Consider the following 16,808-nt stretch of genomic DNA (forward strand, 5'->3'; position numbering starts at 1 on the left):
CATAAAAATTAGTTAATAGATTGAATTTGATTGTTATGAAAAAATAGAAGATCCAATTTTGTGCCCTATATAATAATGACTCCTCTCTTCACTTCACCATAGAAACTCGAGAGAGAGAGCTTATAAAGAATTGTTCAGTGTTCTTTGTTCCTCCGTTGCCATAGTTTCACATTGAAGAATTTTTCAACAGCATCTAATCTATGGCTCCATCTTTCACCACTGTTAAACTTTTCTCTTCTTTCGTCATGAAAGAAATTTCAAACTGTCGCACCATTAGGTACTACTCAATTTGTGTTTCATATTATTTTGATTTGTTTTTTATCAGGTTTCGGAAAAATTACAGTTTTTGTTGGAACAACATATAATAATTTGATTTTTGATGGTACGAAACAGACGTGGTTACGCTGCTGCATCAAAAGTTGCAGGTTCCATTAGTAACAGCAAAATGGAACCAAAGTCAGAGGAAGAGAAAGTGTTGAATGAGAAGAACGATTGGTGGTTCCCAGATCCTCTTACTGGCTTCTACAAACCTCTTCACATCAATGAGGTTGATCCTGCTGAATTGCGTGCTAAGCTTTTGCCCAAAAAGTTCAACAAACCATCTTCGTAATCTCAACATTTTTTATGTTTTTTGTTTCTTCTATGTTAATTTTTAGTTTGATCAAGTGTTTTTGTTAGTTTTAGTTTTAGAAATTCTCAGAATCACCACTAATAGGAGCTGATCACAATTGAAATATTTTGTAATCTTATTAGATTTTATATTTTTTCAATAAAGGATGAAAGATTTTAGTTTCATTTTGTCGTTAATTAATAATAGATTGCTATTTTTTTTATTAGATTTTATCTCTTTATGTGATGTCAAAATAGATAACTTACTTCAAGAGTAAATTACGTTACCGTTTTATCTAATTATTTCGTTTCTACAAACATAATTGTATGCTTATAAATAAGGAAATAAGGAGACTTTTATTTGGTTAAATCCTTAGTCATCTCTGAAAGATGACGTTGAACTTTTTTTCTTTTTCCTTTTATGAACGTTATCAAAACAACATTCTTACTTCAAAATTTACAGTTCTTTGTTATTTAATTTTTTTGATTTCAACGTGTTTTTAATTTATATGTAAAATTAACTAGTTTTGATTTAGTCTTTATATTTTTTTATAAGATTTTAAATAATTATTTTTAGTCTATATAAAATATTTCGATTTCTATTTTATTTCTCGAAAAAATATATTTTAATTTCTAATGTTCATGTTAATCTATATTAATATATAAAGAGATTCTCTTTTATATTCACATATTTTATAATATCAATTCTACCATTTATAATATAATTATTTATTAAAATTTTTAAAATTAACGATTATTATTACCTATTTTCTATAAAACTGATTATCTTTTTTTTTATTCATTAACAATTAATTTATCTATTTATTTCACTTTATTTTTAATAAATATAAATTTATTTTATATATTAACTTAATAACATTACACTATTATCACTTAATAACATACTATCATTCATATCTAAAAAATGCATACACAGAGATATGGTATGCTAGTATAGATAAATAAAATTTATTTTATAAATTTTAATAAATTTCTATTTCATACATTATCTATATATATATATATATATAATTTAAATAATGTTACATAATACGGAATAGAAATATAAGAATCTTCAAGTTCAAAAGTATTAAAAAATAATAAATAATTTAAAATAAAAACTCATCTCAACCTGATTTTTACTATTCCTGTGCTAAATGTTGGAATTATGTTCACTTCTTTAATTGTTGAAAAATATCACCATGTCTTGTGGTGTAAAAAAATTTAGGTATTCGTAGTTTGAATTTAAGAGAAAAACTATATATCACTTATTGTCTTCGATTACAATTTTGGTATAAAAAAAATTACAGAAATGTTTATTCTTTCCCAATGCTGTACAAATGATATTTTAAGACGTGTTTAAACAAATGCACAAACAAAATACTAACATGTAATTGTGTTAAAAAGATAATGAAATACTAACATGTAATTGTGTTAAAAAGGCAATGAAATACTAACATACAATACAAATGTAAGGTGTTTAATTAAAGATTAAAATATATATTTGATTTTTTTTTGTTTAATTTTATCATTCGTAAAATTATTTTTTAAAAATATATTAATATTTTTCATTAATTTCATTCAATTTATAGATATTGTTAAATCATTTAAATAACTAATTGTAACAAACAGTGATGCATTTTATAATTTTTTTTAGTATTTTTAATATTTTAAAAAATGTTTAAATATCAATTCAATAACATGTTGAATTTAATATTTTATATTTAATTTAGTTATTATGTTATTATTTTTATTCGATTTAATTATAGTTTTGAATAAAATTCCGATATTCAATTTATTTTTCAATGAACGCGGAAGTTAAGATTATTTGTATAGGGCCGTTAATAGGTATTTCTCTAACAACATGGATTTAACTATTTCTTTTGGATGTTATTAACCAAAATTTCTCATCAATGTCAGTTATTTTTCTTGACTAATGCAAGTGAATGCTTTTTAGTCAACATTAATACAATTTATTTGTTAGTTGATGTTATTGAAATCATTTATCCTTTTAGACATGTGAGAGTTATTTATGAGTTGACTATTGTTATATTTTTCTTTTTACCAATAACAATAAACTTATTTTTGATGGTGGGGAATCATTATTTTGATTGAGGTTAAAAGATTTATGCCGTATATAGTTAATAAACACCTGATTTTAAAAATATCAATAAGTTTCTAATATTTAATATTTGCTAATTCAAGAAGACGCAGCTTGTCTTACAATCTGGCACTAATTTTCTAATCTCGGAAAGGAAAATTATTTTTGACAAATCTTTTTAACAAACTTTTGACAAAATTTCTATAAATAAAAATATATATTAAATTTTTATTTTTTAATCAAAATAAAGTAATAATTGTAATACTTTTTTACTTAAAAAGGTAATTTGTCAAAAATTTGTCAAATTTTTTTTTAAACTATCATCTTTCTTTTGGAAAAGCGTGTTTCGCAAATACTTCAGCGATGAAATTATCAAAATTGAAAATTAAAATTCAAGATAAGAAAACATATTTTATATTGGTTAAAGTTGTTTCCAGGTTCATTAACATTATTGCTAAAAATAAATCAATAACATGTATATTACCAGTAGAAAGTAAGAAAAAAAAAGTCATTAGAGGATTAAGAAAATAAAGTTTAGAATATTAGCACCGATTCCTCCATTTGTCATATCTCTGGAAAGCCTTTCTCTAACGACCAGCTTATTTCGAAATGTGTATTCGATGTGGGCCCTTTCCTTAAAATTGATTATGCGAATATGAATTATTATTTTCACATTTCGTGATTGAAATTTCTTGTCTCTGCGCTTATATAAAGACCCACCACCGCTTCTTCTTCTTCACAACTCAAACTACAAAGTCATTGCTGATAACAGAGTCCACTCCATTTCGATCACCAATGGCTCCTTCTTTCACCAACGCCAAAACCTTCTCTTCTTTCTTCCTCCATGGATTCTCCAACTCTCTCACCAGGTATAACCTCATTTTTCTCACTCTTTAAGTTCATTTTTGCTTCCACCAGTGCTATTTTATCGTTGAATTGTTGGGTTTGGGCAGTAAATTAATGAATGGTTTTGAAACAGACGTGGGTACGCGGTGGCATCGCAGAACGCAACGAAGGGAGGAGTTGCTTCCATGAGCTCCAAAATTGCGACAACGTCAGGGGAAGACAAAGGAGTGTCTCCCTACAAGGTTTCCTGGGTTCCAGATCCTGTCTCTGGCTATTACAAACCCGAGAACATTAACGAGGTTGATGTCGCTGAATTGCGCGCTGCGCTTTTGGCCAAAAAATTCAACAACGCATCTCAATCAGTTAATTTAAAAAATTGAGGTTAATGATTTAACCAGATTAATCAGTATTTTAAGGGAACTTTGATCGGTTAATTAATCTTGGACTGAAATATTAATGATGCTGATATTCTCTGTTCTGTCTTCATGAACAGAACACCTTGTTTATCTTCCATTGCATCTGATTAGTGATGTATTATGATCTATTGGTTATATTCAAGTTTTGCAATTTTAAATCTTTGTTCCAGTGTGATGAATTTCCAGCTTGCAATCTCGTACAACAGAATCCGATTAAGGATACTTTATTTACTCCATTACATTACCTTATTCCATTTTACCTTATTCAACGTTTTACTAAAAGTATTACTTTTGCATTCAATTAAAGTTATAACAAAGCAAACGCGGTGTTCCCGATTGATGAAACTGATCAATAGTTTTTCTATAAAGGGGAAAACTTTCTTCGTTTTCACCCTTCAAAATAAAGCAAAATAACTGAACAATTTCTGGAAAGGATTGTTTTTATTAGAGTTATCAAGCTATATGATTTAAGGTTTGCTTTCATGTTTAATCTTCAAAATCATTCTCAATGGCTGGCTGCAACTACCACGAGTAATTTAACTTCAGTAACTCTTGTAAATAATCGATTTAGTTTTTATAATATACTCTGATGTTGTACTGATACACAAAGCTTTAAAGACAGAAATTTTAAACCTTTACATAAGATAGTAAAAAAAAATGCAGAAACATGTTAAAGTATTTTATACTTGAGGAAGGAGTAATACAAAATATGATTAAATATCTTTTTGTTCGTTAAGTGAATTTTAAAATTAGTTCATTTTCAAAATGTTATACCAATTTAATTATTCATTTGTAAAAATACGTAGATTTAATCATTTTTACCAAGTTTTGTTAAGTTTATTTGATATTTTAAATACATTTTGTGATAATATTTAAGTTAACATTGAAGCGAAAATATGTCAAACAATTTAAACAATTCAAATACTATTATGAAATGCGTTTAAAACGTCAAATAAACTTAATAAAATTTGGTTAAAAAGACTAAATTCACGTATTTTTTAAAATAAAGAATTAAATTAGTTAAAATTTTTAGAAATGGACTAATTTTAAATTTAACTGAAATTTAAGAGACAATTTTTAAGAGACTAAATTCACATATTTAACTCTACACAGAACAACTTCAAAAGATTAAATCGGACATGGACTAATTTTTATATACGTGTGAGTGAACAAATTGAAAACGGCTTTTGTGGAACAGATATCACAATACAATGTAACAAGCATCACAAACATGGTATTGTTTTGTTTTGTTTCATTTATGTACAATATAAAACATGTTTTTTGTGATATGATTAAGCAATTGTGGTTTTATAAGGTAGAGGAAGCGTGTATGGCAAGTAAGTGTGAGAGTTGAAGGATTGGGTCGTTTTCGATTTGTTGCAGATTGTGGTTTGGACGATAGCAGAAACGAATGGAAACAAACAGTGCTAAGTTTTGAATTGCGAAGAGTTTGGCAGTGACAGCATATGCGTAGGACAGTGTGAGTGACAGGGTGATGTAGTTTTCTTTACCTGAATCAGCGAAGCAAGAAACAAAACCCATATACAATAGTTTAATGGAATTCCATTTTCTTTCTCATGCATGCATTGGTTGCATGTGGATAAAGCTGCACTTGTTCCCCTACTTTGCTTTTAACTCCAAATGGACAATGAAATAACCAACAACATCGAAATACATCAAACCAAAAATGTATCAAACTAACATATATATCACCAAAATACCTAAACAAAAAAATTCTTACTTTATTTTATTGTTATGTACATTCCGATATTCTTTGGGTATCAATAAAAATATCTTGTGCAATCTAATTTTGGTTATTGGTGTATGTTGGAAGTATTGAGAAGTAAATTTCATAATATATATATATATATATATATATATATATATATATATATGTGTGTGAGGTACAAACATCACCTTACAAGTCAGTTTTGTGGGATTAAATTAGATTTAAAATCAGTTCACTTCTAACATAATATCAGAGTCATTGTTTTAAAAAAAAAAACATATCCTGACGATATTTTTTGAGCATTTTGTTTTATCCCTATCGGACCGCTAACGGATCACCTATTAATTTTTAGTCTCACACACATACCTCGACGTGAGAGAGTGTGTTGAAAGTCTTATGTTAACTAAAAATAAGACAATTTCATAATATATAAATAAGATATAAACCTTACCTTACAGACCGATTTTGTGGAATTGAATTAAATTAAAAACTCACTTCTAATCACGTATTACAAATCCATCTAACTTGGAGAAATGGAAATCCGTGACGAAGTAGTTGACAACCATTGAATAGAAGTAGGTTTCAATGACTCAGTACTGAGACCACATATTTTTTAATGACCTAAAAGTTGGGAATATGTCCGAAATGATTTTTAATTTGAACACCTAATGGACCATGTCAGGTTTGCACAAAAGAGTTGGCAGGGATTTTGAATGAGATTCATTTGTGTTTTAATAGCTTGATCATAGACCGTGAAACATACCACAAAGAAAGAAATTAAGTGACCTACTAATCATTTTTATATAGATATAGCATAGTAGGTCAGGTTTGAAATTTCATCCCAACGGATTAAAGATAGGAGGAGACGGACCGATCTATTGACATTTTTTTTAGGTTAAAAATTAAAATAAAATTTTTAAATATTAACTTTTTATATTATATTTTTTAAAAAAGTATAAATATGTAATATTATTATAACTTAAATTAATAATACTTATAAATTAATTTTTAATTATTAGTTATAAAGAATAATTTAACATGTAAATAAAATAACTATTTTTATTTATTTAATTTAAAATATTAGTTAATTATTTAAAAGTTTAAAAAATATTAATATAATTAAATATGTTTTTAATATATATATATATATATATATATATAATTTAAAGAAAATTAATGGGATTTATTTTTGATAGTCGGACCAAAAGAGGTTGAAATGATAAAAAATAAATTCAATTGACTTTTTTTTTTCTTACTTCTATTTTTAAGAGATTAAAATAATATATTTAAATTAAATATAATTTTTATACAAAACTACTATAATTTATTATTTACTGGTCACAAGTTCGAAGCAAATCTCGAAACGAAGGAGGGAGGCCTTGGTTCTTCGAATGTTTTGACATCCAAAGTATTAACATTCGATGTAACACGTACTAGCTTCTTATACTGCATCATATTTATCTTGTAAATAAATAATAGGAAATAACCACACACACATTTATTATCAAATAATTGCATAAGAGATTAATATAAAGAGAAAACAAGTTAAAGTGACCGGTTAAATATTTTAATAGAAAGATTTAGTCGACAAGTGAAATATTGTCAAATAAATGCATAAGAGATTAATATGAAGAGAAAACAAGTTAAAGTGACCGGTTAAATGTTTCAATAGAAATATTTAGTCGACAAAAGAAATATAATTTAGTATACACACTTAAAAATCAATGCAATAATTGATTTGGTGACAGAACAATTGACTATATATATGGCTCGAGGGTAATGAAGCACTCAATCAATTATATCTGCTAGATGTGTTCATATTCTTGTTTTTTTGATATGCTTATCCTAAAAATAAGTAATCATATATTGCTTTTAAATAAGTGATTTTTTTAAGAAAAATATATATTTTAGACACGTTTATTTTGTATGAACATGCTGCTAGAAATATAAGTATACAAGAAAACATAGAGATATATTAAAAGAAAAAAAATGGTAAAATGAAAGGGAATGTACGAAATGAAAGACGTCGTGTACAGAAAAAACGACATGAAAAAAGTCGAAAAAAAGAACATGATAAATATCATCATGGACTCCAAGAGAGAGGTTAAAGAACCATCAAAACGACAAACAAAATTAGAGAAAAATTATGAAAAAAAAACATGTAATTGAATATAATGTGAACTATAATGAAATAAAAACTTCATTAAAAAGAATTAGACCTTGTAATAACTATTCAATCAATTATCCGCATGCGATAATTGATTATATGTTTATTTTAATTAATTAAGTGACCGCGATTATTCTTCCTCACGTCTAAATTAGTAAAAGAATTTCCTTTTAATTGTTCATTATTATTTTTTCTTTTAATTTTCTTCAAACCAAACAATCTCTTAAAAATATCTATTTTCAATTACTTAATTTATAAATTAAAAAAGTACAAAATTCTACATTTTTTTAATATCTATTTTGTCTTCTCTGTTTTTCTTTCCACGTCAAACAAAGTGGAAGTTGTTCTTACGTGAAGTGTCATGATTAAGAAATATTTCTAAATGGAAAAAATGGGACCCCTTTTCTCATATATCCATCTGCAACTGGAAGGAGTCAATAAATAAAGAGAGTGGACAAAAATATGTAAAATGTAATCAGAAATGCTATATTATTCTATTTTTATCTTTCTATAAATTGGTTTCTACTTTATTAAAAAAAAATCATCATAAAAAATAAACATATATAATATTAAAAAAATACAAAACACATTCAATTAAACAATTTATAGGAGCAAAAAATTCACAGAAAAAGTTAGAATGATTCTAGAATATCCATTTATCTAGGTTGCTTTCTAAAACCCAGGGCTACTTGTCTCACACAAACTTTTCTAGCGTGTCCCGCAAAACATCACAGATAATCATTATTTATGCAAAGGAAAAACAAGATCATCGATAATAATTAAGAACAGAAGAAACACAACAACAGATCCCAATTCTGCGAGGAAGAGACCTATCAATTAAATCTAAAGAGAAGAAGAAACGTCACCGTTTTGGCTGAAATTCTCACAATCGAATCCACATCCACACTGAGGGCTCTCGGAAAAGCTTTCGGCGCTAAAACCGGCGGAAGCAACGCCGGCAGAGAATTTGAGGTCATCGCCGTCGCGAGTGACCTCAGTGATTGGGATCCACAACACCTCAATTTTCACGCTAACACCCTTCAGCTTCGACAACTTCCCCTTCGAGATCACGCCCTTGATGGTGGACTTGTACTTTAGGTCATACGATTGTATACTGAAATAGCATGTTTGATCCAGATACGCTGCGAACTGGCCGTTTTTTTCGTTTAGCTCGTACTCTGTCACACCTTTCGGAAGAAGACCCACTGGAAGGCCATATTTCTCAAGAACGTCGTACGCTGATAATTTCTCTGAAACGGAAACATACGCATAAGTCAGTATGCAGAGAAATATCATCCAACACCTAGTGTTCATTTTTGTAGGAAAATTGTAGGAAAATGGGGATTGAAGTGTCGTGCTAAGACTGGGAGGAACAGATACTAAACCAAATTAATAAACCAATCACCAACTTAATAATGTAGCTATTTTATATCAAGTTTTTGTCCTACTCTGTATAGTAAGGTTAATACTCTATTAACGCCTGCAACTCGCGAAGCACGTGATTTCACCAAATAAAATAAAAATAAAAATAAAAACTCGGGTAGCGGCATTCTGCTAAAACGGAATAGAATATGCCTCACGAAGAGGGCGAAGATTGAACTCAATTGCAGCTTAAAGAGATATTTTGATCTGATATTTATAACTTATTTTTTGTTAATTAAATTGTAATTATTAAAACACTAGTGAGAGAAATACAATAAATACACTAGAAGCTGTGATGTTGAATGCTGTGTTAAAATAAGTATGGAGATTTAAAACTAGATTTCGAAATACCTTTTTGTAAATGAAGAATGATATTTAACTCACTTTTTTGACCCACTTTTAATTCATTACTTCGATCATCATTATTATATCATATTACTTCAAAGAATCAAAATAAATGATCTACTGATAATTAAAAAATGGGTTAAAAGTAAATAAGAAAAAGTGAGTTAAACTTTCTTTGTCTTTTGTAAATTCAATCCACGTCGTGAATGTGTTATGAAACATGGGTAAGATTTGACATATGGGACGGTTAACTTGTTCTTTTTGGTGGTTGAATGAAATTGAGTTATGGACATTTCTTATTCAATTTTAAAAGGAATTCATTTATTAGTATGGGTTTACAGATACATATTTTTTAAGTTAGTTCTAACTTATAATAGATATTTTCTATGATATTTTTTAATCATTTCTATGTTAACAAAGCATAGTTTAACTATTCAAAAAACACAAATGCTCTACACTTATCTAATTTATTCTATTTCAAAAATGTTTTCTTATCTTCTTTGCTCGTATTATGTTTCAGATTCTCAATGAATATGAATGTGTAAATCTCACTTAATCACTAATATGCTAGTTTGTGATATATATAACACGATGTAAAATATCATTAATATAGGAGATATGATATTTAATAAGTGAGAAAGTCTTTTATACTTTTCTCAAGTGCGCTTTAAAGACGTACTGAAAACATAGTCCGAATGTATTATTTAAACTTACATCGACACAAACGTTATTTTAGTCTATAGTGACTAAATATTTTCTTCGTCCAATTCTAGCTTCTGTATTTTTATTATGAAAACTCGGAATCTTAGATGCCATTCAAGAGTGGCTTGGAAGTTAATGACCAAGTTTAACAATAAGACCAATACAAACTTCTAATACCAATACAAAGAAAAGATGATTAAATGTACAATTGTGGAGTCACTTGTACGGATAACTTTTGTAAAAATAATAAATTTAGTGGAGAGAATTTGCTTAAATTATAAAAAATAGATTATTAATGTATAAATAAATTTTGGAGACTAATTGAATCAGCCCTAGCTAATTATTTCTTTCGATATCAACAGTCATAATGTTTCACAAGCAATGTTTTACATCTGGAACTCACAAATTGAATGAATATTAGAAATTTTATAATCTATATTCCCAAAAAATACAGTAAAATATAATTACGGATAACCCTTACCAGTAAGTTTTGATTTAATTTCACTATTATACATAGCTAGTAAGGTGTGAATACAAGTTTCGAGTGCTTGATTTCCTAATGTGCACACAGTATTCAATCGCAAATTTGAAGCAGACTGGAGGGTCTAACCCAATGTTTGTTTAAAATTAGAAATGCTACTTCGGTGGTACAAGAGGTTTTGACTAATCGTGTCGTAATTTGTCAAGTTTTTCAAGATGGGGAATATTCTTTTGTTTTTCTTCCTTGTATACCTGTTTCTGTTTGAGATGAGGTGCCCAAAGGCGAAACATGACCCGTAACAAAATGCGACCTAAGAAGAAATGGCCATCAATCATACAAATGACCCATATTCTCGAACAGGTAATATCCTCCTTTTACTTCTTTTGAACATTAATTATGTTTGAAGACACCAAACAAAACATGAACATGAAATTGAAATTACGAACCTCTCTCTCTTCATGCAAAAAGCATAACTACATCAGAATATATGAATAATACCTCCTCCAACTTTAATAACCAAACAAACATTTAACGACAATTTTAATTCCTCTTCTCGTTTAAAAAGGGGGAAAAAGGATTCCTAGATTATAGATAAAACTTTTTTTCTAGAGTGGCTCTAGACAAAGAATTGCAACCAAAAAGAAACTTTCCAATTCAACCAAATCACATGGAGAAACTATGATACTTAAAATGAATTAATTATATTGGCATGAAGACAGCGAAATGTCTCCCTCAATAAGGAAATGCCTCAGCCATTGGATATACAATTTTGAATAAATAATCAACATGGTCTCTCAAATATTACCTTTTTTCCTAAATAATCCTTAAGAAAGTACATTATATAATTAGCTCCCTACTATTAAATATAAAATAACTTAAAGTATTATCCCAATATATTTTACTAGGGTGATGAACTAATTTGAAGGATTTCTCATTCTAATTTCTAAGACTTGAAGAATTATTTTACTTTAACGACTATTCAGGAGACAGATCAATCCTTTAAGGACTATTCTATAATTTTGAAATGTCAACCATAGAAAAGTACGCACAACCATTCCTTGACTATTTCAAGTCATGTTTTAATATTTATTCAACAGGGTCTACTTCTGACACAATTTATAATTTTAGCCAATTTAATCTAATAGTCATTGGATTTTATATATCTAATTTAATCTTAACTATGGACATTTATATCAAATCTGTCCTTTTTAATGTTATAAAGAGCTCAGCATTACAATAAGATGGCCGTTGAACAGATAATGAAAATACAGTAGAAGTGGCACTCTTCAAATATAACCTTGAACACAACAGAGATACAAAGACAAGATAGCAGAGAAAACGTAAAAACAGCTGCCTACTAGTGTGCACTTAGTGTATATTTCAAATTTGTCTACAAGGGTGTCAAGTCAAGGTGCTGCCATCTTTACGAAAAGTGTCATGATTCATTCATTGTGTGTTTAAGGGCACAATGCAATTCAGTGAACAGCATACTTTAATATGGCTCAGCCAGCAATTTGTGTCCAGTATATTCAATTGTGTGTTGTGCAGCTAATATTCAATACTGGATTACTATATGCAATAGATTAATTAAAGACAATATGCAAACAAATTCTGTTTGCATCACTCCACAACCTCAATTAAATTGTATTAATTAGCTTGGGACTTACTTTTTCAACAGGTCAAGAGCTTCTTTAATTCAATTGCTTAAGGATTTAGATATAACATCTAACTTATGCGTTGGGTTTAAAGGTTTCTTTCCAAAATTGGTGTCTTTTATAGACCCATATACGATCATTAATAAAACCTACAATCATGACAACAGGATTGGGAAGGTATCCTCGTTTCAACTTCAAAACCTAAGGGCCAAGGCTATCAATCGTGCTTTAGAAAGCTATGTGAGGATCAATGCCACTTCAATAATCTCAATTTTTCTAACATTAGCAAAAGTTGAAGAAGCAATAGAGGCTAAGCAAGCCATTGTGGTCTATGGCGCCACCATAATAAGACTCCCTTCACAAATTGCCACTGGCGGATGGGTAGAGAAATGCCATGTTATAGTGTTATGGTGGCCCTACTATGGTTATTTAACAACACTGTAGTACAATACAAGGCTAAGGCCGATGAACAGAGAGGCAAATGCCAAGGCAATGATTATGACATTTCAATAAATGAGCTAATTTAACAGGAGTTCATTCATCTAGACCTAAATCAATGAAAGTTGAAAGAAACCAGCAGCTACTCAGGAAAATAAAGCATCATGTTACAACATTAAAGACCGTTTAGCAGACATGAGGGATACAGTTCATAACAGATACAATAAAATGAAATGGAAGTATTTTAATGAAATCCAAAAAAAAAAAAAAGAACATAACAATTATACATTTCAAACAGATATTTGGGAAAATCTTAAAATGCATTTGGAAGACAAGACAATGATAGCCTGACCTTAAACCAAATAAATTTATCAACAACTCACTATTAAATAATTCATAGTCAAAATGGACTAGAGACAACAACAAGAAAAAGTACCTCACATACAGCTATAAGCTTAATCAGCTAACGTCCTTAAGTCTTTTTATCAACGTATCCAACGATTTCCTTTTCGGATTCTGCCTGGCCCCACGACTACCGAAGGTTCCAAAGAGCCGATCTGAAGGATCCCTCAACTTTTCTGAAACAATCACCACTTTCTTGTGGTCCAAAGTGTTGTAGCTCCTCTCCCTTATCACTGGATTCAAGAAGTTCTCCGGATGATTACTCAGTAGCAAATTAATCAGTTGCTTTGAACTTGTAAGCGATGCTTTCAAAACATCAACATCCCCATCAGAGAAAAGAGAGGCCTGATTATCAGCAAATGATTCTAAGAGCCGAATATCTACTTCAATTCCATTAATAGCATTGACATTAAACCTTTTAACAGAATCACTGACTAAAGTTCCAACTATCTTGTCTGATATGTGAGCAAAAACTTGTTGCAATACTCTCTTAAGGACCTGAGATGGCAATATCTGTTGAGCAGTTGAAACCAAAATTTCCAAATAAATTATAACCTCATTTACGTATTCATTTCCACTCTGAGGTGCCTCATCACACATCCAATTTACATTCTCGATCAAGGTCATAAATCCATCAACCTTGGCTTTGAGTAGCCCAGAGAGCATCTCTTCTGCAGCATCACGAGCTTTTCTAAGGGGAAACTGCCTTCTGCTTCTCTCCACCATTCTCAAGGGAACACCCGAAAGCTGTGCAGCATGGCGGAAGAAAAAATCACAAGCACGCTCCAAGACAGCCATATTCGCTGCCATTTGCATTGCCTGGGAGACACCACTAATCGAGGTATTGATAAGCTTCACCAAAGCTTCATCCAAAACCTCGTTCAAAAGCCTGTCTAAATATTTCTTAACAACTTCATAGAACTCAAGTTGCCCGCCATAAGACATGAAACTCACAGAATCCTCAATGAATGACCGTACAATCCGACAACAATCTGGCACAGTGGTCGAAAAGGGGGCAACATAGGGAAATGCTGGTATTATATCCGTAGTCTGTATCTGGAAAGAAAGCACATTCATGGAATACTCGTACTCTTTTTTCATCAACATCTGCTCAAATTTATCAGCGGCAACCGCCTCCGCAATCTGCTTCCTACAATCAGACAAAAGGAGTTCGTGGTACTTATCCCTGTGTTTGCTTAAAACATCAAGCAACGCATCAATGGGGTACCCATATCTCCGCAGGGTTACTCCTAACAGACTCACATAATCCTTAATAAGTAAAAGATGATTAGCAGTTTGCATTCTGGAGAACTGATCCTCCAACACTGAACACATCTTGCTAACAGCAATCTCCCATAGATTTTCAACCTCCAATTTCGAAATCAACCCACCTCCGGTTCTGAACACGCGATCCTCAACCACAAAGAACCCTGCAATCTGCGCAAAGAACGTTTGATGCGACTCCAGAAAAGGAGTCATCGACGAGACCTGAAAATCCGAAGTCAACTGAAGCTTCCGGTTCTCGAAATAATACCGCTTAAACCGATCCTCTAACCCTAAAGTCTGATGAATATGGTATGCCCTGTACAACGAAGTCAAATCAAACCCGGCGACTCCACCGCCGTCTTCGCCGATCCCGCCAGCGATAATTTCGTCTTCTTCCTCTTCCTCCAAAGCGTAAATACAGTCCCTCACGCTGAGTCTACTCTGTTCCTCCGCTTGGCGCTGCTTAATTCTTAGATCCTCTTCTCTCTGCCTCGCTGACGAGGCTTGACCTATCGCCAATTGACCTAAATTGCGACTCACGACTCGGATCTCCACCAACCAGTCCCCGAACTCCTTGTTCACTTTCCTCTCGATGTACGACCGAATCTCTGGAATCTTCTTCTCCAGCATCCGCTTCAGCGTAGACGACTCCGTTTTATCCAAATACTCCCGCTCGATCGCGTCCACGCACTTCAACGCCATGTAGAAGTTGTCGTCCGCAAGGTGGCGATTGGCGCGCGTGCAAACCTCCATCAGCTTGACGCAAGTGCGGATGGAGTCGATGGCGAGGTTCACGTTCTTCGAGACGTTCCGCGTCTCGACGAAGGCATCGAGCGACGACAAGAGCGGGCGCGCAACGGACTGGAGCCGCGAGTTGGAGTCGGAGAGGGAGGACTTCAGCGAATCGACGTCTGAGAGGAGGGATCGTAGATCGTCGACGGCGAGGATGAAGTCCTGGTAGTGAGCCTTGCACACTTCCTCAATCTCGGACTCCTTCGAGCGCGCAAAGTGACGGAGGTGATGGTGGAGCGTCTCCGGCTTGCCGGAGGCGAAGGCCTTGCGGATGAACGGGCCTATGTCCTCGTTGTTGCAGATAGCGGAGGACAGGAGAAGCTGGTCCAGTTTGTCAGCGGACTCATCTCCGTTCGCCGGAACAATTTTCCGGCGCGGTGGTTTGGAGGAAAGCATCGTCGTCTGTGTGCTCGTGGCAGGAGGAGAAAATTTAGGGATTCAGAAAATTTTCGGACACTCCATAAGAGTCGTCGGAAGTCTTGAGTTTTGGGTATTCCGTAATCTTTTGGGGTATTTCAGTAATTGTACTGAAAAATGAAAAGTCTTTTATTTCATTCATTCATTCATACTTCTCATATGAAATTGTAAATGATTATTAAATAATTAAATATTAAAAAATTAGCTTTATGCATGTGTGGTGGGTGCAAAGCAACCACTGTTAACCTAATTATATGATTCTGCTTCTATCGTATGTTTTTTAAATGACAGTTATCTATATTAGGACACGTTTTTAACTGTTTTAATTTTGAAGAACAATGTAAACATCTTCCGTCTACAAATGCAAAATACCAATTTTGTGTTACGAAGAAACCTCAGATTAATCATCAAAATAGCATTATTTTCAAATTATACCATTTATCACATCACTTTTTTTTTTCCTTTTTACTTTTCCATCTCTATGTTTGATTTGGATGTATATCCACATCATCATTGAGTTGAGACGCACCTGACATTCCTCAACACAATGAATGTATGAATGAGGGATGATTGAATACAGCGTGTCACGACGCGCGATGACTTAAATGGGTTGACAGCTTATTAGATATGTTTATATTATATTTAATAGTATAAGTTATTTTTTTAATTGTAAAACAATTTAATTTCCAAATACAGCATCCTTTTTTTTCAAATGCCGTCTACGACTAAGTAATACGGTTAAAGACACGTTGCATGGCGGAATGTCTTCTTTACTCTTGCAAGAAATGGGTGAAAGGCAAGGAAAAAATTTAAAATTACGCTTCTGATTACAAAGTATACTAATCGATGGGTATAAGTAAATTGTAATTGACTAAATTCCATTTCATGTTAAAATTGAAGTTTTTTTTTTTAAGTATAGTACTGATTTGGATGTTTAAATAGACAAAGAACCAATGATTTGCAAAAGAAAATAAAAGAAAATAATAAATATATAAGAATGTTTACACTACATCTACATAC

General features: G+C 31.3%; 4 protein-coding genes across 4 annotated transcripts; 2 read left to right on the forward strand and 2 right to left on the reverse strand.

Moving 5' to 3' along the window:
• Window positions 1–200: 200 nt before the first annotated feature.
• Window positions 201–610, forward strand: LOC114191024 (indole-3-acetic acid-induced protein ARG2-like). The gene is made up of 2 exons (XM_028080165.1): window positions 201–277; window positions 394–610. The coding sequence occupies exons 1-2, from the start codon at window positions 201–203 to the stop codon at window positions 608–610; spliced, it is 294 nt and encodes a 97-aa protein (XP_027935966.1).
• Window positions 611–3,429: 2,819 nt separating this feature from the next.
• LOC114180105 (indole-3-acetic acid-induced protein ARG2-like) lies at window positions 3,430–4,151 on the forward strand. Its single transcript, XM_028066504.1, has 2 exons — window positions 3,430–3,579; window positions 3,690–4,151. Exons 1-2 carry the CDS (start codon window positions 3,506–3,508, stop codon window positions 3,934–3,936), a joined length of 321 nt encoding a protein of 106 aa, XP_027922305.1. The 5' UTR covers window positions 3,430–3,505; the 3' UTR covers window positions 3,937–4,151.
• Window positions 4,152–8,487: 4,336 nt separating this feature from the next.
• LOC114176131 lies at window positions 8,488–9,279 on the reverse strand. Its single transcript, XM_028061069.1, has one exon. It carries the CDS (start codon window positions 9,180–9,182, stop codon window positions 8,712–8,714), a length of 471 nt encoding a protein of 156 aa, XP_027916870.1. The 5' UTR covers window positions 9,183–9,279; the 3' UTR covers window positions 8,488–8,711.
• A 1,655-nt stretch (window positions 9,280–10,934) lies between these two features.
• LOC114182265 (exocyst complex component SEC15B) lies at window positions 10,935–15,886 on the reverse strand. The gene is made up of 2 exons (XM_028069097.1): window positions 13,348–15,886; window positions 10,935–11,128 (listed from the first exon to the last, which is right to left on the reverse strand). The coding sequence occupies exon 1, from the start codon at window positions 15,765–15,767 to the stop codon at window positions 13,371–13,373; it is 2,397 nt and encodes a 798-aa protein (XP_027924898.1). The 5' UTR covers window positions 15,768–15,886; the 3' UTR covers window positions 10,935–11,128; window positions 13,348–13,370.
• Between the last annotated feature and the right edge of the window lie 922 nt (window positions 15,887–16,808).

This window comes from Vigna unguiculata, chromosome 1 (assembly GCF_004118075.2).
Source record: "Vigna unguiculata cultivar IT97K-499-35 chromosome 1, ASM411807v1, whole genome shotgun sequence".
In the NCBI taxonomy this organism is placed as follows: Eukaryota; Viridiplantae; Streptophyta; class Magnoliopsida; order Fabales; family Fabaceae; genus Vigna; species Vigna unguiculata.